This window comes from Balaenoptera acutorostrata, chromosome 14 (assembly GCF_949987535.1).
Source record: "Balaenoptera acutorostrata chromosome 14, mBalAcu1.1, whole genome shotgun sequence".
Lineage (NCBI taxonomy): Eukaryota > Metazoa > Chordata > Mammalia > Artiodactyla > Balaenopteridae > Balaenoptera > Balaenoptera acutorostrata.
This window is the reverse complement of record NC_080077.1, coordinates 34,948,745-34,975,818: the sequence shown is the minus strand read 5'-3', so window position 1 is coordinate 34,975,818 and position 27,074 is coordinate 34,948,745. Positions and strand designations below refer to the sequence as shown.

The window sequence follows — 27,074 nt, the reverse complement described above, 5'->3', positions numbered from 1 at the left end:
CAATATGATCATTCTCATTTCTGACAGCAGAGGGCGCTATCTATGCCTGGCAATGAGGAAACCTAAACCCCTTTTTACTCCTGCTTTTGCATACCCAGATCCCACTCCATTTTTGTCTGACCACAGAGCCTGTGTGTTGCTTCCTTCTTGGAGCTCCTTTAACAGCATTGTTTTCTTCACTCCTTTGGCCATTTAATTAAATAACAATACAAGACCGCCAATATGGAAGTTTCATCTGCCTCAGAAGACTTTTTTTTTCCCATTGTTTTATTATGGCATTTTCAAATATATATAAAATTAGAGACAACTGTGTAACAGAACCCCATTTAACCATCACCTACCACCAAAACTTGTCAACACATGGCCAGTTTCCTGAGTGGACTCTATATTCCCTAAAGAAAGGTATGAAATTGTTTTCATACTTGTTTGTTTTCTCCCAGAGCCTAGATTAGTGCCAAGCATGTAATAACAACTCAGTAAATACTTGGTTATGGAAAGGAATTGAAATCCATTCCACCAAAGTTCTGAGCTGGCCCTTAAGTGTTCAGCTTACTTCATCCAATCAATTCTTGACAGACAAACCATACAAATATTCAATGTTTTTAAAGAAATATTAGCAAATAATAATAAGGAAGAACTTCCTGAGATATTGTATGGAAGTGAAATAACTATAACCTTACTCTTATCCCATCACTTAATATTTAATCAGCAAATCAAATTTTCTTTTGAGACCGAGACTGAAAAGTCATTATCAATAAACAAACAGACAGCCTGATACATAAGAGAGGAACTAGAATTTACCTTTAGGGGACCTAACTCAATTCTAGCTAGCAACATGACCTTAAACAAGTCACTTATCCTCTCTCAGTCCTTATCTCTAAAATAAAAATAGTTCTCCTTTTCCTAATGACCTCAAAATGCTACTGTGAAGATGAATTTTTTTTTTAATTTGTCAAACTGCTTTCAAAATACAAAGCACCACATAAATATTACACTGTCTTTACGGCACACCCGGTCCCTTTTCAAAGAGGTTCTATAATCCACTTGGGGGCACAAAACATAAAACTCTCTGAAATATTACAAGCTAAATGTCTAAATAGCAATGTAAGCAATACAGATATAAGGAGAAGTGAAGTGACTAACAAATGCTTCATGGTAGAAGTGGGCATAACGTTGGGTCTTAAAGGATTAATAGAACCTGGGCGAGGCAAAGGAAGAAACAAAGGCATTTTAGAAGGTATATATATAGTATATAATATATATTATATAATACTTATATATAAGGTATACATATTATATATTAGGTACATAGTATATATATTATATATTTATATATTAAGGTATTTATATATATATATATATATATATATATATATATATATAAACATGATATATATATCATATTTACATTCACATATACACGCAAAGTGCCCAAAGAACAATTAGAGCATCTTGCAGTTTGACTAAAGCAGAGGGTGCCTGTAAAAAAATATGGTAAAGAGATTGGAGCAGTTGACTGAGGCTAAATTATGAAGGACCTCAAATGAAGGCTAAACATTTTGCCTTTAAAGGAAACACTGGCAAAATCTGAGGAGGTCAATATCAGCAAAATACCATCCCCCCAAAAGTAACTGATTTATAATAGAATTGAAGGCAAGGGAAACAGAGAACTGTTACCATTATCAAGAGGGGACACAAGCAGAGCTGTGACTGGAGAGTAAGCTGTGAAAAGACTAAAGAAGAATATATATTTGGAACATTTCCAAGATGAGACCAAAAATGAGTAAATAGAATCCCTTTATAAAAATCTTTTTAGAAGTGTTGGAAGTCTTTCCTTGGATGACAAAGCTCCACATAACTAGAACCTGCCCATCTCATTCTAGAAAAGGTCTCCTTTGACCATTCCTCCACCTGTCCTCTATCCCTCCACGATGCCAATCTCCCCAAATTTAGGGCCTTGAATTAGCTGTTTGCTCTGTTTCTGCTGCATTTCCCTGATCTTTGTGTGCCTGGGTCCCTTTTGCCATTCAGATCTCCAGGTGAAAATCACTTTCTCCTATAGTTTTTCCTGAACCACCTGGTCCAAGATGGTTTCCAGGACTCTAACTCTCACATTATTCTATTTTCATTTTTTAGCACTTATTGCATTCTGATATTTTGCTCATTTATTTATCTATCTGTTTTCCCCCCTCCCACCCCTAGAGTAGAACTCCTGGGAGAATAGGAACCTTGAACTGTACATCCCCAGCAGCCAGAATAGTGCTTGGCATAGATTAGGTTGCTTTGATAAATACCTGTGAAAGGGATAAATTAGTGAGTCATTCACGGTGACATACAGAGAGAAAGTCAATGTTATTATTGCTATTCCAGGGCCCCTACCTTCTTCAGGCTTGGATATTCTACTTCCCTAACATGCTGTGACAGAATCCCAAATCTTTTCAATTCTATCTCTTTTTGACTTTGCTAGCTTTAGTTGGTACCTTTCATTTGTAAATAAGAGCATTAAAGAGAATACTTTGAGGCTTTCATTACCTCATAAAACACATGTATAATTAGTACACTAGCTATCATCCCATATTGTAGGGACTGAAACTCAAAAGGTCACACAAAAGAGCCACTCAGTGAAAAAGGACGTGATGATCAATGGACCTGGGATTGAACACAGACCAAAAGGCTTCTAATTTAAACCTTTACCCAATATATAAAATGACCTCAACTTTATTCTCTACCAACATAAAAAAATGAGACCATCTACTTCTAATTCTCATGCAGCATATCACAAAACCTAATGTTATAGACATACTCAAAAAATAGTTATTTGGTTATGTATTTATTGGTTTGCTTATAACTACCTCTCCCCAAAGGAAGGGGGTGGATAATACGAGGGGAAAACATAAAAGAAAAAGAAAACAAACAGCAACCAAAACAAAAACAGGACAGAAATTCACTCTGATATTTATGGGGCTAAACTGACTTCATTCCTTTGTAAGTTTAACATACTGAAGTTCACAACCAAACCAAAAGTGTCCTTTAATAAATATTAACCCAGAGAATCACTGTATCTGTTCCCAAGTATTATATTTGTGCTGCAGTTGCAAAACTCCAGGATCTAAAGATGTTGAAGTTTGAACCAATCGTTGATCTCTACGTGCTAGAAATTTTCCATTCTTTATTACTTTATTGAATTATTACTTGGTATAAATTTATGACTATACACCTTATTTTTTTTGATTTTTGACAATATTTTATTAAATACATAAAACAATTTTAATCAATATATAGGGTAATACAAAATAACTCACTCAAAAATTAAAATTCCTCAAATTAAGTTAACTCAGTCAATAAATGTATTTGTTTATAATCTGGGTGTCCAGTCATATAGATGTTTTTAAAATATAAGAATGTAAATATAATGTAAACACCTTATTTTTAAGCAAAAAATGAGAATTGATTTACTGCTTCCAGAAAGCTGAGAAGAATGATTTTTTTAAAAGATCATTCAAAGAATATTAAGGATCTAAATCTCATCAGGGAATTCCAGTGGTGTGTGCAGTGGTTATTTATGTAACTAAATGCAGAAATAACAGGTAGCAGCTAGTTTTATAAGGACAGCTTTAAAAATACCTTTTGAAAATCAAAACAGCTAAAATTAACCATAATGTCCACTAGATTACATAAGTGGATGTTTTAATTTACAGTGTCCAAAGTTTGCTTTCCTTTAAATTCCAACTTTTATTACTAATAACAGAATAATCAAAAGGAATAGTAAACTAGATACGAACTACAAATATGTCTCACATTTCCTTTATATTTCCTCCCTACCATACTCTTTCAATTGAAAAGCTTATGCTAAAATAGATAATTACAACCTTTCCTTTTTCCATTATGTTCTAAGAATGGAAACTGAAATCACCACAGCAAAAAAGTTAAATTTTAGATAAAAACATAATGTCACCCAGTTTAGTTTTGTTTTTCCCTTGAGGAAGCGATATTTTGTTACACACCACGTAAACATAAAATAAAGAAAAATCAGTCTTTGACATGGAAATGGACAAAGAGGTCGCGTAGAAATTCAGATTGTACAGAAAATCAAAAGCCCTTGGCGGGGTGGGGTGGGAATTCCAATTAACCATCAAAGTCAGCAGACAAAAATCACTGAACAAGGAATTGATTTTAAATTGTTATCTATATTTTTCTCATTGATATGGTATTGCATTAATAAATGGTACAGCATTGTCAGATTAAACAGATTAGAAGGAAATGGTTCTTATATTTTTTTGTATTTGGCTAGGAATCCTGCCCCAGTAGTATACATTTTTTTTTTTCATCTTGGTACATGAAGATCAGCCCATTAAATGTATGTAATTAATGGATACTGAGGTATGGAAAACAAAGAATCAGTAGTGTGTTAATTTGGATTCAACAAGCTGGGCTGAACGCAAGTGAGTGAGCAAGCGAGGTACGGGCATCTCTTCCACCCTTTGGAGCATCTGTCTTCCCCAGTCCCCTTGGATGAAACAAACTCCTAAGAAAAAGTCATAAGCTGAACAAACACTGCCTAACTCTGCTTACTGCTCATTATTTTTCAATCTGCTATTAAAAGGGAAGTGCATTAATTTCATGGAAATATTTCTCAAAAGAATTAGTGAAGGGACACTTGACAGCTCCTGCTACACTAAATGAAAACAGGTATGATTTAGTAGAATAAGAACAGACTTCTGTCATATGCTTGCAATAATCACTGTGTTAACAGGACTCTTTTTTTCATTTGTTTACATTTCTTTACACACTGTAAGTTTCATCAATGAATCAATGCAAACAGAGTCCAAAGGAAAAGTAAAGCAGGTGTTTTATAATAAAAGCAAATCACCATCAGGAAACAGAGAGAAGTCATCCTCATAGGATGATAAGTTTTAAGAAAACGATGACTATAATAACGTGAAAGTTTTTTCAAACCTATTTGGAGTACTTTAAATGAAACAAATAAGGAAACATTAAGAGTAAAAATGAGCAGCAAAAAGCTGCTTTGTTAACAGCCTATCAAACAGAAGGTATGGTGCCAGTGTAAAAATGAGCCAAAATGCCCATGTTAGGCAATTACTGTTACCAGAACTAAAATAAGCCTATTTAGTTATGAAGTTAGTCAACTTCAGATGTCACTGATATGGCTAAATTCCAAAATTTTAAAAGCAAGGTTAAATTAGTAAAAAGGAAAAGGGGAATAATTTCAACCACTTAATAACCAGCAACTTAGTCCATGTATGAAGATAAGAAACATTCACTTAGCACTTGATCAAATATTAAAACAAAGTAAAGATGACATATATGGAAGTATCCAGTTCAGTGTCTTATGCATGGTAGACACTCAACAAATTATCCTTCCTTCCTTTCGTTCTACTCCCTTCAGTCATTGACTCATTCTATTACAGTCTTATTTACATTTTCAGGTATATAGCTTTGTCTTCTCCCTGCAACTGGACTGAAAAATATTAATTGTTTCATTCATAGATAGATACGTATACTTTTAATTCTGCCATATGTCTCATATGTGCTATCTACAAACATGTGTTAAGAGGTGGGATTGCCTGAAAGGTCAACAAAGATGTGACATATTAGGGTGCTCTGGGCTGTATAGGAGAATACTCAACTAAAAGTTGTTTTGAAAGTTATTATTGTTATTGTTATTGTTGCTGGTGTTATTATTTTGTCTGAGAGTAGGCCCCTGGCTCCTTCCATACTTTCTTCTGTTACCCTCAGTTTGTTATCTTCTTCCTCAGAGTTACAAAATAACTACAGTAGTGCCAAGCATCATGTTCTCATGCAACCACATGTATCTCTTTTTTATCAGGGAATAACACCTTTCCCAGAAGTCTCCCAGCTGACTTTCCATCATAACTCATTAGCCAGAGCTAGTCACATGACTACTCCTACCTGCAAAGTAAGTTGGGAAAGTAAGTAAGGTGGGAGGGTACCTAGCCAACATGGAAAAAAGTGAGTAGAATGACTATTCAACAGGAAATTAATAATATCTGCAATATTGTCATACAAGATAATGAGCCAGAGTCATTTATAATGGTTATAAATGAAGTTACAGCTATAAGATATACCTAGTGCTATGCACTGAATTGTGTCCGCTCCCACCAAATTCATATGTTGAAGTCCTAATCACCAATGTGACTGTATTTGGAGATTGGGCCTGTAGGGGGTAATTAAGGTTAAGTGAGGTCAAAAGTGTGGGACCCTAATCCAATAGGCCTGGTGCCCTTTTATAAGAAGAGGATGAGACACCAGAGCTCTCTCTGTTCATTATGTGAGGACACAGGGAGAAGGTGGCCATCTGCAAGCCAGAAAGAGAGCTCTCGCCAGGAAACAAATAGACCAACTCTTTGATCTTTGGCCTTCACACCATGAGAGAAATAAATTTCTGTTGTTTAAGCCACTCAGTCTATAGTATTTTGTTATGGCAGCTCAAGCAGACTAGGAAAGAAAATCCATCTACAAAAGAAAAATCTTGCCACCCTCCTCTCTTCAGTGGGGCCCTACATGGTTGGATGAGGAGCAGTAAAAATTGGGAGCATTCCAAGAGCTTTGGCACAGGAGTGATATCCTCTTTCCTCACTCTCTGCATGGATGGTTCATGAGCATGCCCTTACTTCAGCTCCATCCTTCGAGATCAATCTTTTAGAGATGTTTTATTTAAGTAAACAGTCCTTTGGTTTAAGTCCCAATCTTCTTGGATCCAAAGCAGTAGCATCTCTGGAGTGTAACAAACATTTCATTGCCAAAATATCAGTGCAATGCATGTTAACATAAACCTTTAAAAAGGAGACAAAAACAAAAGACCCCAATGCTTGTCCAGTTCTTACAGTTTTTCAAACCAGTGAAAAATGTTAAGAAGAAAATGGGTGGCAAAAGTTCAGCATTTATTTCTCAGTGAATTAGGAGGTGAAGAAAAAAAAAAAAAAAAAGGCATATTCAGCTATATTATCACTTTCCAATTTCAGGCCAAACCCCTGTAGTTTTCATCACGCAACATTTTTGTGATTAATGATGTGCACCTAGTTAATGGAAACCAGCAGATTAGGTTTCCACTAATAGTTTTGGAAGTTATGTCTGCCTGCCTCATTTGGTAACAACCTCGCTGTTCAGTAAGAAACTAATGGATTTAATCCAAGAGCAGAATTTAGTTTCACACATACAAGACAGGTCAGATTTCCAGAGTGGAGAAAATAACACTTTTAGAGGTATGCTGATCTTCAGTTGAAATTTAACACTGAGATAATAACTCATAATGTTTGGGTTGTTGTTTTTTTTTTTCTTTTTACTTCTGTTTAGAGCAATTAAGAAATTTACAGTACTTATTTAAGGCCTATAAAAACAGGAAGAATTAGCAACTTGTAACCATGGCAAATAAAATACATGTAATATGATACTTTCTATAATTAGTATACTGAGCTAAAAAGACATCTATTGCTTCTGAAGACCCAGGTGAGAAACAGTTCCTTATATATTAGTTGTATCACTGCGATGCTTATGTCATAAATGCAATTTACATTTGCTTGTTGTGTTTCACTATAGAAAGTGTTCGTTCCAAATAACGGTGGTTTAACAAAAACAATGAGGTATGGTGGAAAGCAAACTCATCTAGGAATAGAGAAATCAAGCAACAAGAATTATAGTCCCATTTCTGCCTCAAATTACTTTGGAAACAAGTCTTTTGTTTTCATTTTCCCCACTACACTTTAGATCTGCCCCTCTTAAGTTATTTAATAATGCTACATTGTTTCAAAGTTTTATCTACATATATCTCACCTTCCCATGGACTAGGCTCCTTAAAGGCAGACCCTACATCTGATTTACGTTTTTATCTTCTACAGGGCCAAGCTAGACTGTAAGCTTCAAGAGAAGAAGGACTTTATCCCCAGAGGTTAGCATGGTGTGACCTCATGCTAATAATGTGCAAAAAAATCAGATGTTTTAATAAACAAAACACCTAAAAAAAAAGAGAGTAGGGATGGGGAGGAATGAATAGGTGGAAGACACAAGACTTTTAGGGCAGTAAAACTACTCTGATTCTATAATGATGAATACATGTCATTATACATTTGTCTAAACTCTTCGAATGTACAACACCAAGAGTGAACCCTAAAATTAACTACAGACTTTGAGTGATTATGATGTGTCAATATAGGTTCATCTATTGTACCAAATATAGGTTCATCTGTTGTACCTCTCTGGTGGGAGATGTTGATAATGGGGGCAGCTATACATGTGTGGGAACTGGGGGGATATGGGGAAATCTCTGTACCTTCCTCTCGAATTTGCTGTGAACCTAAAACTGCTCTAAAAAAAACTGTGTTCAAAAAGAAAAGAATAGTATGCTTTCACAATAGAAGAAAATGCTGAGCACTTATTAAATCCAATAGAGTTCACAATCTTTTTGTTTACTCATCATAACATCAACCTAGTTTATGGTAAACCCCTACTATGTGTCAGATACTTTTCTAAACACTATGTATTAACTCAGTACTTAGAACAACCCAGTGAGGTGGGTACTGTTGTGATCCTCATTTTTCAGATGAGGAAACTACAGTCAAAGAGATTAAAGAATATTCCCCAGGCTGCACATCCGCTAAATAGTAGAGTCAAGATTTGCCCAGGAAGGGCTGGTCCCAGAGACAAGGACCCTTATCCTGATCTTCCAGGTAACCAAAATTCATTATTCAGAGAATCATTTTTGCCTTCATTTCACAATTTCATGTATTTTTTTTTTCAAATCAGAGGTTAAGTTTCTTGGGGTTAAAAACTGGCATCTCCTCATTATTGAATAGTCCACAGCTTAAATAATTAAATTACCACATCAATCTTCTCTTTAGGCATCTGCTAAGATGGAATCTCTGGGAAGGGAAAATCACACCAAAGGTGTGCTATATCTTTTTCAGATATTTAGTTCAACAGAAAAATGGAAAAGAGAAGAGCTAGCTTGTAAGGAGTATTTTGTTTTCACTCCCAGGATCATGGTTTTTATACAAAAGTTATCCTATACTAATTAAAGGTAGGAGCTCCCTCAGCCTATTTTCTTTTTGATTGCTTCTGTTGTTATTGTTAAAGTTGGGTGAAAAGGGATTGTACCAAAGGGGTGGTCAGATAAGGAATGGCTCAAGCAAAGAAGAGAAAGGAGTCTTCACTAGACACACAAAAGAAAAATGAGAAGTTAAAAAACAAGATTAAAGAACAAGTTTGAAGAGTGTAAGATCTCTGGAGAAGAGAAGCTGAGTAAACTGTGGAACCAAGGAGAACAATTTCTATGAATATCATAACTCTATTTAGACTCTCTAGAGTCTGAGAACATTAAAAATATGCAGTGTTTCTTTAAGAATGAAAGAGTAGGCTTATAACATGGCACATTGCAATGGCTATATTTTAATTTTTAAAAATCCATAAAGAGTCTGCATTAAGCAATAGTCAAAAGTTTTTCATGCTATTTCCTAATAGCAAAAATGCTACATTAATATAGTTGTTTCTAATAAACTGATATACAGATACCACTAGGTATCTCAATGACAAAATCGATGAAAACATCAATCAAGTAATTTATTGAGCACTAAGCACATGAATAAAAAATATTCTGCTCTGTTATTTGCTCTCATTGATTGTTAAGTTTTGCAAGTTAAGGAAAAGCATGTGGAAGCAAAGTAATCACTTAAAAAATGACCTATTGCTCAAATTTCAGTCTGCAACAAAGAGACATTTACCCACAGGTTCTATGTATTTAGCAATCATTTTCTCTGACAAGAGATTTCCAAAAAGATCTCACTAGCCAGGCTGAAACTTGCACAGGTTCCTTTTGCACTGTTTGCTTTAAAATACCACAGGTACAAGTAACCTAGGCAGCTTTGTCATGCAAAATGAGACTGAACAAAGAAGCGTTCATCCAGCTCTTGGTACTATAACTCAACATTAAAATTAACATTCCAGAAATCTGTGCCATGAGAAAATGCTATTGGGGGGGGGGGGGGGGGTGAGGGAGGGATGGACTAGGAGTCTGGGGTTAGCAGATGCAAACTATTACATGTAGAATGGATAAACAAGGTCCTAATGCATAGCACAGGGAACTATATTCAATATCCTGTGACAAACAATAATGGAAAAGAATATAAAAAAGAATGTATATATGTATAACTGAATCACTTTGCTGTACAGCAGAAATTAACACAACATTGTAAATCAACTATACTTCAATAAAAAATAATAAAATAAAATAGAAACTACAATTTGGTAAAAAAAAAAAAAAGAAAATGCTGTTAATATCAATGATTCAAAGATAGATCTTAGCAAAAAAATAGGAAAAAAGTAATTACATGTATGCCATTTCTTAGTTACAAAGGATCAGCCGTATGATACCACAGATACATTATTTGCTGGATTTATCAAAATCTACTTCTATGGGTTTTATTTTCAAAGATACAACTAACAATTTGATTCTTTAATGTACCATCTACGCAGGTAGCAAACAACAAACAGGGTTGAATATATGCAACCTTACTCCAGAACCCAAATTTTTAATAATTTTGCTAGATTTTTTGTTATCTGAGCTTTAATTTCGTTTAAGGAGGCTGAATCTGTGGACAGTTTTACTTTGCTGAATCAGAGCTTTTTCTTTTTAGTGTTAGGTTAAGCTCCAATAACAGATTCTAAAGAAATCAGTATAATGATAATGTGCTGTAAGGGTGACCCGGCAATGAGAGTGATCAACCCACTGTTGTCAACAGATGAAGCCATTAACCTTGCTTCCGTGCTTCAGCATTAGTTTCACACACCTCCACCCACTCACCTACCACATAAGCAGCCCGCCCAGAGCTATGCGCCCTGAAGAAGCAGGTGGCTCTCCAGGACTGAAGGGAAACATCCTTCTGTTCAGGAATAATGCAATCAACTAGTACCTAATAAAAATCCACTGAAATCTTCATAGACACATAACCCTGAATGGAGAACCTTACCTGTATGAAGTAAGAGACTTTTAATAAAATAAAAAATCAACTCAAAACAAAGCAATTAAAAGAATGCATTGATTTCCTCTCCCCTCTTCCCTGGAATAAAGATAAGCCTAACATGCTTTTTTAAAAAGCAGAAATAAAACTATTAGCTTATAAATTACTCACCGACAATAATAAAAAATATACTTTTACATAAACTCATTCCCATTAGGTTCTATAAGCTACGAACAGGCAAATCTTTTAAAAAGTTTAAATCTCAAGATCTAACACAGAAGTGAACTTTCAGAAGAGGTAACTTTCTGTTACCAGGTCCTGAACCTTACAATGAAGATTACTGAACAACTTTCCAAACTGGCAAATGGACTTCTTTGGTTCAACCATATAAACTCTGTCACACAAATCACAATGTAGGTATTGACACTATTCATTGCCTGGTTTACTCATAATTAAATCAAACATTTCTGGGGGGGGAAGATCCAAAGACATGTGGACAACTTTTTTTGTTGGTTGCTTATTTTTTTTATAGTTGGGGCTGGAGATGCCATGATAGGCCATGTCAGGGAGACTTATGAGTAATAATAAGTAATTAGAGGCAGTGGGATGGAATGAAGCATTCACTTCGTCACTAGAATGAAGACTCTAAACTCTTACTGAAATTCTTTAGTGCTACCTTGAAGTCAAAACTGTCCCCCACTCAATTCTTGGTGAGGTTTTGTTTGCCTATTTTTATACTCCATGTAATTGACAAAAATATTTTAAAATTATTGAAAATGCCTCCCCCTTAGATAATATATTTCATGAAACACTACATTTCATGTTTATTTTTCAAATGTTATTTTCAAGAAGCCAGTAAACCAATCCAGTCTGAATAGTACACTCAACTCAAAAAGCCTATTTCTTCCTGAACAGAGACATAGAAATATATCTGTCAATAAGCAGCTCTTTGCCAAACAACCAACAAATTTTGTACCTAAACTACATTTTTCCATATGTTGAAATATTTTCTCTACTTTGAAGACTTTGTGCCAATGTAGTCAAACATTTCCTCAAGCATAGCACTGGAGGAGAGCTAAAGAAACAATCTCTCATCCCTATGGGGCTAGTATTTACCTCTAAGTATTACATACACAGTGAGATCCAATGACATCAAAGCATGAACCAGAAAAGAAGAGGTGATTACCTGATATTCATTGGGCCAAAAGGTGCTCACTGCTAGCTCAGCCCGAAGCCAGTCTCTACCTGTGAATCCGGTCACATTCCATATTGGATTGGCAAGAGGGCCTTTATTCACCCTAACCAGTATGTTCAAAGTGCCAGGATTCAACCCTTTCTGGCTGTATAATAGGTAACTGAAGTCGATACAGTGAGTGTCGTTCTCCTTCATTGTAGGCAGCTGAAGTCTGGCTTTTTCTCCAGGGTCATGATCTGAAGAATCCACTATCATATAGGAACCTGAAATGACATTACATAAAATAAAGCTAAATAGATATATAAGGAAAAGGGGAAATATAATAATAGAAAGAAAGCAAAAATACTAATCTATTCTGAGTATTAAATTTAATTTTAAAACACTATCTTCCAAAACAGAGGTATAAAAAGGTATCAAACAAGTAGGTAGATGAATTTATAGTGGGTAACAGACATTGTTCAAAGTACATAACGTGTACAAATTCATTTACTCTTCACAACGTTATTATTCCTATTTTACAAATTAGGAAATTGAGGCACAATTAGTAACTTCTTCTAAGTCAAACAGACCATGTAGAGCCTGGTTCAAGTCCAGATCCCACACTAAGTAATCTCTAGTCTTGCTAAACAAAGGTCTTTTATCAAACAAACAAAAAAAATAAACAAACAAAAGAAATATGTTATTGGCCTGGTTTACAAAGGGAGTGTATTTTTCCTTTTCCCCATTCATAATACTAATGCAGAGAGGGGCTAAGAGTGCAGGCTCTGGAATCATTTCTGATTTCAGATGCCAAGATTATCATTTACGCAAGTTGTGTGACCTTTTGCAATGTACTAGAACTCTGGACTTGTTCGGGGAATATGGATACTTTGCAGTGTAAGTGTGAGGGCTGATGTTTAACATGCCAAAACCTTTAGAGCTGAGACTCTGACACACAGTAGATTCACCTAGTTGAAGCCTCCTCCACTAACCTGTCAGCTAATCACCATTGCTGTTGTCCCCAATTCTGTAATAGTCCCTAAGTTCTTCTAGAGCCGCAAGAAATCTGGTTTGAAAATCACTAATCTACTCCACTACCTTTGGCTTAAACATTCACTGGTAATCTATCATGAGGAGGCAAAGAACATAAAGAGTCTCAACCTCCCAGTTCCTCATAGTTCCACCCCCAAACACACACTCTTGGCGTGGCAGGCAAAGTCAGATAGTGCTAAGTATATACATTAGCTGCTGATATTAGTCCTAGGACCTCTTCAGAAAAACAACCAGTTTTTCCCATGTCCCTTTGGATTTTAACAAAGACATGTATCACAAAAATGTAACTATTTACATTTTAAGTAATGACACCCATTTATCACACTTAAGGTAGAACACAAATTTTATTGTAAAATATCTTTCCCCAGGGTGTAATTTTAACCAAAATGTATTAGATGTAGTGTTACAGAACCCAGTGTTACACTTGGACCTCTCTTACTGATGAACTTGAAGAATTTTAATCAACCCTCTGTGTCTCCTCCTTAAAACACAGTTATCTGTTGCCATGACACACTAAACACTCATTGACTACCCATCTAACTAGTTCAATTAACCCCCAATAACAAGTTCAAATCACAGCAGATAAGAGGGCTTCAACTACTTAAGAAACTGAAATTTCAAACTTTACTAATTCCTGGTCAGTGGTACTTTACGGTTCAGAACTTTTGTGAAAATTTCATGTGATAACACTGTCAGTTACCAAGCCAAGTACAGAATAAACTTACTATAGTGACAGTAATTGACATTACTTTCGCTTCATTTTTCCCAGTTCTCATCTTCTCTTGTAACCTGGAATTCTTTTCTTTTCTCCTTTGTTCTCCCCTGATTCTCACAGATCGCACATTAATAGAATAAAATGGCCGTGTATATTTTGAAGAAATTATGTCTTTCTCTTTTAAATAGGATATCCTGGATCCCAACACAATTTATAGAAGCAGGATGTTTCTATTCTTGGTTATACACACATTCTGAAGTCCATGGCTGAACTGCAGAGATGTCTTTCAGATTTACCACAGCAGAACAGATCAATTATGGTTATGGCTTTTAAGTAGGACCAGGCCTGAGATCTTGGATAAGTTACTTCGTGTTATTGGGACTCAGCTTCTTCACAAACCTAGTGACCTATTTCTCCACGGCTATCACAACTTTTTTCAGTGACCTATTATGGCAGTAGTGGGTTTTAATTATTTTTACAAGTCTGCATCAATTATGGCTTCTGATTGTCAATTTTAAAGTAGTGCCCTCTAAATGATTTACAGGCTTTCAAATAGTTATTTTCTTCCATTGTAAAATAAATTTTGAAATAAAATGTTTTGTCTCACATTTTAATTATATAGTATGATATTTACCATTAAGACCATTTAGCAATTTTCAGCCAGTTGCACTTTTAAGCTACAATAATTTTCTTATTAAGAAAATGGGGGCTTCCCTGGTGGCGCAGTGGTTGGGAATCTGCCTGCTAATGCAGGGGACACGGGTTCGAGCCCTGGTCTGGGAAGATCCCACATGCCGCGGAGCAACTAGGCCCGTGAGCCACAATTACTGAGCCTGCGCGTCTGGAGCCTGTGCCCCGCAACGGGAGGGGCCGCGATAGTGAAAGGCCCGCGCACCGCGATGAAGAGCGGTCCCCGCACCGCAATGAAGAGTGGCCCCCGCTTGCCGCAACTGGAGAAAGCCCTCGCACGAACCGAAGACCCAACACAGCCAAAAATAAATAAATAAATAAATAAAGTAGGGGGGGGGGGAAAGGTATGTTTCAAAAAAAAAAAAAAAAGAAAATGGGATCAGCAAAGTATATTAACTTGTAGGAATTACCAATTTGATCATTAGAAAGACAAAAGCCACAAAATAAAACCTTGTCCAAACTATTTCAGCATTTCAAGGGCATTTGGTGCAAGTTAAATAAGTTTTTAGAAGTGTTGATATTTTATTTCTATAGAGTGTTTCTGCTAAATGGGCTTCTTTCAATGCAGCCTGACTATTGCTACATTTTCTGAGTGCTATGGAATAATATGTATTTATTTCACAGTTCCAGAAAGGAAGAAGCACTAGCATCAAAAAGCCATCTAAATCCTTCTGCCATCTGACTTCAAATAGTGGCAATTTACCCCGTAGGCACCATGGAGGTAGCTGCCTGTCTGACACAAGATTCCCTTCCATCATCCCAAACATAGAGAACACTATGTTATTCTTATCAACTTCTAAAAATTACTTCCACAGACTCCCAGGATAACTGGCTACCAACCAGTAGGGTCAAGAAGTGTGTAATACGCTCTTCCTTCATTCTTTATGTTATAATCTAAGCTTATTTACTATTGTTTTGTTATCAGCTAACTAATCCCTCAGATTTCTGATGAGTTTAGCTCTATTCAGTTGTAATTTAGCTATCTCAAGGCTTAATAATGAAGTATCTGTGTGTACACACATATAATGTACTAATTTTAATCAATGTAACTTCTTTAGTGTGGCCTTACAAATATTCTTTACAGTCTCTTGAGCAATAGAGTTCTCAAATATATCATTTAAGACAGAGGAGAAAAAAGTAAATGGTTATAATTATAATTTTTAAAAAAGTGTAACCTTCCTGTAAAGTAATTTGCCAATGAGAATCAAAAACCTTAAAAGATATATGCCCTCTGGTCTGGCAATTCCAAATCTAAGAATGTACACTAGCAAAATAATCATGTATATGACCAAAGATATAGCCTAAAAAAGATGTCTATCTCATCATTACACTGTTTAAAATAAAGAAAAGCAAAAGTATTTAAATGTTCAATAATAGGCAGTTTGTAAAATTATGATAAAATAGTTTGATGAATAATTATGAAGTCATTAAAATGATATTATTAAAACCATTTAATGGAAGATATAATACGTTAAGTAAAATATGCAGGTTATAAGATATTATACTCATTTATGAAAATATATATTATATTAAATAAATGCATTTGTGTAAGTGTGTGGGTGTATTCATATATGTACACATAAACATGCATTTGACTGGAAAAGAACAAAAAATACATAGCAAAATGTTAACTGAGCTATCAGGGGGAAGTTGTACTTTGTCTTCTGTTTTCTTATTTTTGTTCACATATATTCACTGCATGTTCTACAATGAACATGCATTAGATTCGCCCTTTTAAAAAAAAAAAGACTACATGAATGTTATCTTACATCAGGAACATCAAATGAATAATGATAAATACTTAGGAAATAAACACAGGGTTGTTGTTTTTTTTGCCTTTTAAAAATAAATCCTAGTTGAATCCTACAGATTAACAGCAACTTGGCTTTCAAAAACACACAATACAAAACCCAGGAACTTCTCATTTCTTTCAGTTCATTAAAAAAGAGAGAGGCTGCAAGTACTTAGACTAAGTAGCAGTTTTTATTTAAAAGAAGACACAAAGAAAACAAGTCCCATATTCATAAACACCACAGTCTAATATCTAGATAAACAAATAATGCCCAATGGATTTTCTGTACTAGTGAAAATTTTATCTTTAAGCTATACTTCTAGGAAAAACATAGTAACACAGACAATAGGATGAATTGTTAAGAAAATAATGAATGATAAATAGGTTTCCATACTTCTTCCTAAAACTCCTTTATTGTACATTAACAATATTTTTATTAAGTCAGTTTTATTCAATATCCATTGAATTTTCCCTAGAAAGTAAGCAGAGAGAAATTACTACTTCTCTGCTTAGTACTGACCACACTCCATGATCTTGCCCCAAAGTACTTTTTCCACATTACCTCCCACTACTCTTCACAAACCAGCTTCCCCAAACTGACAGAGCGGTCACTATTTTCTCCACATATCACGCCAGTTTTCTCCTCCAGAACAGGCTCATGCTCTTATAAGAAATCCTCCGCTCATCTCAGCCCCTAGCCAATTTTTACTCACTATTCTTCTTCAGCCCCAGACGGCCTTGACCTTTCCCTGCCTTCAATACACAGTTTCTGCCTTTCTGGTTCTATCCCTTCATTATACAATACAATGTTCTTATACAAATTTTAAATAATTTGCATAGGAACATTTATCTCCCACAGAAGAGTAATAATGTTCTCTTAGAAAGCACGTGATTCATTCAGAGTCCAATCAGAAGAGAGAAGTCACACAGTAAATGTAACAGTAAAAGTATAATATAAAGAATTATTAACTACAAGAGGGTAGAGACTTTAAAGGTATGAAGAGAACTCTAAAGGTAACCACAATACCCAAGGCAGAAAAAAAAAAATGTAGAAAAGGGAGTGAGGCTGCCTAGAATCAGATCCCCTTAGAAGGCGTGGCCGCAGCCCCCTGGGTGGTGAAGACCTCTGCTGGGCCACTCAGTCTAGAGCTGGTCCACACCTGCGGGGTAAGCAGGAAACGCTCCCACATAGCAGGGTCTGGAGTGAGCTGTGTGAATGCTGGGAGGGCCACGGCAAGGTAGTCACCAGGCCAGGGCTGGGGCTGCAAGCTCATGAGGCACTGCATGCAATGGGAGACGTACAGCTACGCAGGCCCAGCAAGAAGAAACTAAAATACAAACAAAGTTCAGTCAAGAGTAAAAGCTCCAGGGACTTCCCTGGGGGTCCAGTGTTAAAGAATACGCCTTCCAATGCAGGGGACGCGGGGGCCATCCCTGGGCGGAGAGCTAAGATTCCACATGCCGCGGGGCAACCCGTGTGACACAGCTGCTGAGCTCGCGCACCTCAACTAGAGAGCCCACATGCTGCAGACTACAGAGCTCATGTGCCACAACTAGAGAGAGAAAACCCACACGCCACTGCTAGAGAGAAGCCCGTGCACCGCAACGGAGAGCCGGTGCGCCACAACGAAAGACCCTGCGTGCTGCAACAAAGACTCAATGCAGCCAAAAAATTAAAAAAAAAAAAGAGTAAAAGCTCCTTCCCACTAAAATGCCCCCTCAGCACCCTCTACTGACAAAGCTTAACATTGTGCTAGTTACAGAGGAGAAATGCTTAAAGGGTCAAGCTCCACTCTCACACAGCAGGTACTGCAGGGTAGATTTAGAGCAGCTTAGCAATGAATTGACACTGCATTAAACAACAACTTTGCATACAGGAGAGGTTCAATGAGAACTTCTTTGGTTAATTGAATGACTGAATGAGTGAGAAGGAGACAGACTAGCTCTTAGAATATAACAGCATATAACTGTTGAGGCACTACCAACTCTACTTGAGATAAATTATCTGAAAATGTCAAAACAACAACAAAAATAAAGCAAACAACTGGAACTGACTTACGCTGCTTTCAAACAGAATCATTTGATCCAAGAGTATAATGTTTGGAAGTACGCATGCACTTAACATTTTTGTCAGAGCCACTCATATATATACAAAACCTCCTATTACAGCAATGGTTCTCAAACATTTTAGTTTTAGGACATCCCTTTTCCACTCTTAAAAAATATTGAGAATATCAAAGAGCTTTTGTTCCTGTGAGTTCTTCTCAATCAATATTGACCATATGAGGAATTCAAACTAAGAAATTTCAAAAACATTTGTTAATTCAGTTAATATTAACAGTAATACAGCCCTTATATGTAACCCAAATAAAATATTTTTATGAAAAATTACTACATTTTCCCAAAAAATATAGTATGGAGGCATATTTTTGCAAATCTCATTAATGTATGACTCAATAGAAGATACCTAGATTCTCATTTTTACTTCTTCATTCAATCTGTTGTAATATTACACATCATGTAGCCTCTGAGAAATTCTACCATACACTCATGAGAAAATGAAAGCGAAAAAAGGAAAAGGAGTATCTTAGTGTTATTTTGACAGTAGTTTTGACCTCACAGATCCTCTGAAATGGTCTTGGGGACCCACAGTGGTCCCTGGACTACATATGAAGAATCACTATATTTTAATATGCACAATTCTCTTTAACTTCATGCTATAATGAGAAAATTATCAGTGCACTTATTTATACTGAATCCACTTTCTCATTCAGTCACTGCATGGTTTAAAGATCTCTATAAAACAAAAGTCTTTACTGGGATGTTGGATGTCTGGAGAATAAAAATCAAAAAAACTTAATAGTTTTACACCAGTATTAATATAAAGGGTGTATTGATCAAGGTACATCAGAAAAACAAACAAATACACACACACACACACACACACACACACACACACAAAGAAAGAAAGAAAGAGGTTTATTGGACGGAACTGGTTTATGTGATTACAGAGGCTGAGAAGTACAGACCCAGGAAAGCCAATGGTATAGCTCCAGTCCAAGTCCAAAGGCTAAGTAATATTCTACCTTAATAAGAAAAGCATTTTTGTGTGTTCTGAAGACCATGTTGAATAGCTACCAAAAGCTACCAAAACACCCGCACACTGTGCAAAACAGTTAGCTCTTGGCCCTGAGTGAGATTTTCCCAGCAGAAACAAAGGACATGCCAGAAACTGTTGATGTGAAAAAACTAAAGACACTGAACACTAATATAATTTCATGCCCAGCCAGCTTAAGAAGCCATAATCAGGACCGCTGGATAGAGAGAATAGTGATGACTGAAATAGCAATATGGGTCCCAGTCCATCTGGAATGATTTTTTTCTTTGTTGTAAAATTAATATCTCTAAGCATTTATGTGGCCGTTACTAAACTGAAGGCAATGTCTTATTTTTCACAATATTTTTCAGCTTCTCATTTCCTTTAATCAACTTTTTTCTCCTCACCCCAATTTTGCTTCATCTGATTAGGTGGCAACATGATATACCAAGTAACTAAAGCTAAGAACCTAGAAATCAGTTTAAGGTTTCCCTTTCCCTCACTTTCCTCTTGTAATCCACTGGCAATTCCTATTGCCTCTAAACTGTCTCCTCAATCCATCCAACTTTTCTTCATCCTCACTAGTTTATCAAGTCCCTCTCACCTCTCAGGAGGACAACTAGAAGAGGCTCCTAACAGGTTTCATGAATTCCACACTAGCGGCCCTGCAGTAGTTTTCCACAGGCAGCCAGATTTTTTTTTCGAAACATACAATCTTTTCTCATCTCCACACTGCAGTGAGAATTAAATCCAAACTTTTTAACCTCTCAGCTTCAGTATAATCTTGCCCCTGCCTTCCTCTCTCACATTGTCTCCTACCCCTTTCTGCTTTTACTCAACATGCTCCAGAAACAGTGGACTTCTTTCTGCCTTTTAAAGATCCAAGCTTATGTCTGTGTCAGTGTTGCTACACTGGATTTTCCTCCGCTTGGAATACTCTCTCCTCAGCTGGCTTATTTTTATCATTCAGGTCTCATCTCAAATACAGTATGTTGGTGAAGCATTCCTTGGTCTGTTAAGTAGTTCCTTCCAAGATTCTTTCTAACATGCCGTTCTTTGTTATTGCCTTCATAGCACTTGCCATTTACCGAATCTAATTAATTTGTTTACCTGATTGAAAAACTCCACAAGAAAGTTGTACTTCATCTATCTTGTTCATTCAAAAATCTAGAACAACGTCGGGAGCCTTCAGCATGGAGTGGAAGGCTTTTACGACAACATTTGACAACCATCTATTCAGGTTTCCTGCTCTGCATGTCTGTAGCATTTCTATAATGCTCTCTTATGTACCACATATACCATATTGGTTGGTGCATCCCCCCAGCCCCAGCGCAATCTTTTCAAGATCAGAAACCTCTTTTTCCTCCTAGCACCTAACAGAGGAATTCTGCACATATAAACTCTTGGTGAACTCCGATAAAGGTGAGCAAAAATGAAGAATTTCAAAAATTGTAGCAGTGTTGTTTTTTCAAGGATAGAACAAAAAAGAAAAAAAAATCATTGAATCAAATAACTTTAAACAATGTTGTAAAAAAAAAAAAGAAAAAAACAATGTTCTCAATGTTGACAGTTCCCCCCAGAGATTCCATTATTTTGGTAAGGTTGACATAGGTGCCCTCACTTTTTTCATGGTCTATTATTATTTTCTTCAAACATTTACCTTCCATTATTTCTTAAGATAATGCCTTCTACTAGATTCACTCCCTACATTATAAAGTTTGTTTCTAAAGGACAGAATGAGGCACACATTTAGAAAAAGTAAATTCATCCCCCAAACTCCAACACAAAAGGACAGAACTTGCAACTTCACAGGATTCTATTCCAACAACTTTACTCTCCCGAAAATGTCCCTTCAATTGCCTTGACAAAACATAAAACATTTTCATCAACATTCTGCAGGAATAAAATTTCTCTTAATCCCTGAGTAAGGGCTTTGTATTTGTTCTAGGTAGCCAACTTACATTTGAAAATAAAATGTATTTTATGTTCAAGAACAGCATCTGAAACTTTCAGAAAACACAGAACTGTAAGAAGGTTTCAAGTAGAATAGCACAACATTTCTTTCTTGGGAGACTAGTCACCTCAGGAAGTTTACCTGCTACACATTAAGATCTAGGAACGAGGGACTTCCCTGGTGGCGCAGTGGTTAAGAATCTGCCTGCCAATGCAGGGGACATGGGTTCGAGCCCCGATTCAGGAAGATCCCACGTGCCACGGAGCAACTAAGCCCATGTGCCACAACTACTGAGCCTGCAATCTAGAGCCCATGAGCCACAACTACTGAGCCCGCATGCCACAACTACTGAAGCCCGTGCCCTCAAGAGAGAAGCCATCACAATGAGAAGCCCGCACACCGCAACGAAGAGTAGCCCCTGCTCGCCGCAACTGGAGAAAGCCCGTGTACAGCAATGAAGACCCAACACAGCCATAAATAAATAAATAAATTTATATTAAAAAAAAAAAGATCTAGGAACTGGGCCAAACACTGTGCTACAGTTTAATTTCCTTCCCCTACAACATCTTAGAAAGCAAAAACATGAACCTAATTGGCCCTTACTTTGACTACCTGAATTTTCATTTTCACCTGTATGACACAGAAAATCTGTGCAACCTATTATCAAAAAGACCTATTATTAATAATCACCCGCCCCCTCTTAAAGAGAGGCTAATTTTATAACCTGCTGTGCTTTTCTCATCAGGATCTTTTAGGACTCCAGTTTTCCCTACTCCTTAACCATCTATTCAACTCTCTAGCTTGGGCAAATAATTAAACCTCTCTCTGTCTTGGTTTCTTTATCTTGGAACGCCTAAACGCCTTAGGTCTGCTGTCAGGACTAAATGAGACTGTCTGTATGATGTGCTAAAACACACTGATTAGGCGGGTCCTTAATATGTGTTCCTTTGGTCATATTCATTCCTTTCTCTATCAAATAGTACATAGAATAAAACTGGAAAATGTATGAAAGAACATTTTCAAAGGTGAAAAATGAAATAACAATGTTAAAGAATAGTAAACTTTAAAACTTCCAGTACAGAAGCACTCAAACCTTTCTCAACCCTTCCCTTCAAGATTCTACCTAACTCCTTTCAACCCATGTGAATCAACCCTCTTTCCCATCTCCTTCTTGCCTATTTCTTTCTAACTCTACCCTTTTCACTTTTTATCTTTAAAGTCTGGTATAAATACACACTGGAAACACACATAGACATAACATTACCAACAGCTATAAAACTCATAAATCTAAGTTTAAGATCTTTGTTCTAAGATTTCTCTGATTTCTGAAATCTTGGCACTCCCCCCCATGGCTCTCCAAACTGTGTAGCTTTTGTGTTATGTGGTACTGAAATGTTTTGAGAAGCAGTTGCTAAAATGAAAAGCAACTTCAGAGAGAATAATCAGAGTTGCATTACCCCAAAAAGCAAGGGAGTCTTTATTCCGTAGCCAATTTTGTAATCATCACTTGCCTTTTCAAAGGAACCAAGACTGAAAAGAACACTGAAAGGTATGAGAAGATAGTATAGCCTGCGGTCTCTGGAAACTGCCTAAAGACTAAATATCACATTAACAATTCCAGCCTGTTGTCTGGATATAGCTTAATTCTGTTAATAATGAAAGACCAGAACTTAAGGTCAGTCCAGAATGAGCGTATAGTATTTACTTATTTCCATCTAAATGGATATTCCCAAAAACAAAATACCCTACTCAGCAGTCACAGTATGTCTAAGGGTACCAAAAATCTATTTTAAAATGTTAATATGCCATATACCAGAAGAATAAGACTTTATTTTGACTTAAAATTAGTAACAAGAGTCAACAACTACTGAATAAGCAAATGGCAAGCAATGATCAATCAGAGAACAACTCAGGTTGAGCAAAATTTCTCAGCTGAGTTCTCAGGTTCAAGGATAATCAGGCTACAAGAATTCAACTGGCAACCAAGGAAGTTGCTTCTTTTAGTAAACCCTAAAGTTCCAAATTACAATAGAAGACGCTTTATAAAAGACCTGAAAGGAAGGAACAACATTCATTCCACTCTCACCCAAAGGAAGTCATATTCCCATCTTTGAAAAGGTTAAAAATTCAGGCTCTGAAGTCAGAGACCTGATTCTGCAGCCTGGCTCTGACACCATTTACCCCAGCCATCCACCTCTCCTCTACCATTTTACTGATGAAAATCAGTCCCAGAAAAGATAAGTGTCATAGATATAATAAAAATACTGTTTGAGAGGATTGTTATGGGGATTACAGAAATAGGAACTATCAAAGTAAAAACATATTTTTATTTTTTTACTTACAATGTATTATTTAAACCAAAAATCTGTCTGCTTGTTTTTGAAAACAGTGCCTGCCTTAGAAGGCATAAGACAAAGTGTAAAAAAAGCAAAAGGGAATGAGAACACAGAACATGAGAGAAAAGTGAGAAATCGAATATAGAGAAATAAAGAAAAGAGTCCAAGTGAGGTGAAAAAAAGAGGAGAAAGAAGTGCTTACACTTTAAATGTAAAATTTGGAAAGACAAGAGAAAAGAGGCACGAAGGCAGTGGTAGAAAAAACTGGGGTTACATTTATTTTCTGTCTTCCCAAGTCACTTCATAAACCATCCAAATATGATAAAAGAAACTGAAGTTCCAGGAAACAAGAAAGCAAAAGCGAATGATATCATCACCTCAAATGCAGAGATTGTTGCTTTTGGTCACAAGACGATTAGTCTTCTATAATTCAAGGATGTGATATAAAATTTTTTAAAACTACAAGGCCCTTTTGAAGTCTCCTGAGCCTACATTAATTTAAGATAGCTCCAGTGGAATTAGTGGTTCCCAATACTAGAACAAAGCATAATACTGTTCTCTAGGATAAGCTATTCCATCTCCAATGCTGCCAATCCAGCTGCTATTAAAAGAAAAAAAAAATTTAAAAAGGAAAAAAATCCCACCAAAACACACCTGGTCAATTGTAAACTGCCGTATTGGTCAATGGTGAGGAAAGGAAGAACAGGCAAATACTTCTCTGACTGCTGAAATACGATTAATTCAACTTCCTCTTAGCACATATAATCACCCAAGGATATTCTTCCAACAAAACAGTCCTTCTAAACATAACCAGAAAAATTGCATGATGCAAGTGAACAAGTGACCTCCACTCCAACAGTGCTCTTGTTGCCCTAAGAGCAAATAAGGACTGTATTTTGTTTTCATAAATGCTAACTTAAGGCTCAATGAGTGAACACAAACATTGAGAAATTGTAGAGTTTCAGTTCCCACGCTAACTTTTTAAAGCTTCCCTCTGGGATGTACTGTAGAAGCTAAAATAGAAAATAGTTTCAGCCAAAACAAGTAACAGTGGGAACTCTGACCAACAATCAAGCACAGGTGTTTCCCAAACCACCATCCCCGCCCCCCGCAAAAGGAGAATGTGGAGAAGGGAAGAGGGAAATTTCAATAACTTCAAAATTTTGACTCAATCTACTATTGAGATGTACTTTCAGGATTTCAGTAATATTCATAAGATAAGTGGAAACACCTTAAGCACACAGAAGAGGATCAAGTTCTTCTCCCTTGAGGATAACCAGAAGCAGGGATAGGTCTCCAACATTTTTTCCTTCTAACTATAAAATTACCAAATATCTCCCTAAGAACTGTTTACATAACTTTAAAAAAAAAAAAAGTAATTACTTTTAAATGGTCCTACAAGTAGTGACTAAACTCTGCAGGTACCATGAACTGGCAGTGACACTCCAATCATGGTGTTACACGTCCACTAGATGTAACCAAGTGTATGCACAGACACAGATAATACCGTACACTTCATCTGGTACTCAGAATCCTCACAAGTATGGTCCATATAAACCTTGTGTTGCTCATCTGCCACGAATCACCAGCATGAACTCATACTTCACAATTCATAATGATACAACATGCTTTTTTGCCTTGTTTTACCCCTCCTTTTTGCTTAGAAGGCTTGTGGTCTCTTTTTCTCCCCTGTGGAGCCTAATTCCTACCTTCTCTAGGAATTCCTATGATTGAACATATAACTTTGTAGGTAATTAACAAATTTTACATTTCCTACCTTGGAGTTTATAATATGTAGAATTTTCCAAACTCAACAGTAAACTTCTTAAAGTTAAACTTCTACTGCCTCTGATTCTGCACAGTGATATACACATAGCAGATGATGTGCTACACATAGCACATGATGATGGGGGTTAACTGGAATATATTAATGGAACTATTTAAAACAGTAAAAATATCTTATTTAAATCATCCAACATTCCAGTGAGAAAGATATTGAATATGTAAAGTGCTTAATATTATACAGACGAATGTGGGGTTTAGAAAAGTAATTTAACTTGCTCAGAACTCAATCCAAATCTAACACTAAAACCAACTTCTTTAGCCTCTATATTATACTGCCTGTCAAAGAGGATAAGAAGAAGTTCAGTTTACAAAGGTAACACATAATTTAAATTTTTTTAATTGCTCGGGAAACCTAGTGAAATGTATTTAAAATGCTCTAACAAATATCATTTCAGTACTTTTCCTTCATGGGGCTTGTCTACATGGATGAAGTATCACAAAAATAATCAAAGGGTCAAAAAATATATGTCAAAACAAAACTCTGCCTCCTTAAAAAAGAGGTTGGCTGTGAGACTGTATAATGAGATCCTTTATCTCAGAAAAAGGAAAGGATGTGATATGAAGAAAGATCTGTGATCTGAAGCATGAGAGTTATAGCTGAAGAGAAGGAAGATCATTTAGGACAGTAGAAACAGCTTGCATGAAGGACATGGAGCACGGCAGAGTATAATGAATAAGAGAGACTGAAAGTTTGGCTGGGTAGGAGAAAGTGGGGGAGATGAAGATGGAAATGAAGGAAGTGAACAGCCCAAGAAGGCCTTATAAACAAAATGAGGACTTTCGCCTTTATCTTAACTGTTACAGAAAGACATAGAGAAGAGTTAAGCTGGGGCAAGCAGAGGTTGCTGTCCTAAATCAGATTTACATTTTGGAAAATCACTCTGGCTATAGTGTAGAGACCAGTTAGGAAATAGTTACAGCATCCCCAAAGAGAACCCCTTATTTAATTATGATAGTAGATGGTGAAGATAATGTGAAGCAACCATTCAAAACCTATATAAGAGGTCAAAATCACAAGAATTGGTGTTGCATGAGAAACAGAAGTGAAGAAGAGACAGGGGTCCATAATGTACAACTATGTTTCTTGCTCAAATACCCAAATAGACAGTAGTGCAATTTCCTGAGTCTTGGCTCACTAGACAGAGATCATTTTGGGGGGAAAGTTCAGTTCAAGATTTTTATTGTAAATAACAGAAGCTACTATACCATTTTCAGCAAAAAAGAAACCTATTAAAGAACATTAGAAAGCCCAGACGATGACCAAAATATACCCCAGGACCGCTTCAATGGAGACCCATGGTTCAGTGCAAACAACACTCCTCCCAACACCCAGGCTGAGTCCTATACATTGCTGGCCATGGATGTCTATGCTTCTACTCTCTGCAGAAGAAAACCTCATGGTGCCTCCTTTCTGCAGCCAATAGCTT

At 36.4% G+C, this 27,074-nt stretch overlaps 1 protein-coding gene across 5 annotated transcripts in view; it reads right to left on the bottom strand.

Annotated features, from left to right (window-relative positions):
- Positions 1 to 27,074, bottom strand: part of PTPRK (protein tyrosine phosphatase receptor type K) — a 562,741-nt gene that overhangs the window by 342,381 nt on the left and 193,286 nt on the right. For all 5 annotated transcript variants that reach the window (XM_057527724.1, XM_007190825.2, XM_057527725.1 and 2 more), the window contains exon 3: positions 12,178 to 12,449. In XM_057527724.1, coding sequence (XP_057383707.1) covers positions 12,178 to 12,449 — 272 coding nt within the window. The remainder of the gene's footprint in view (positions 1 to 12,177; positions 12,450 to 27,074) is intronic.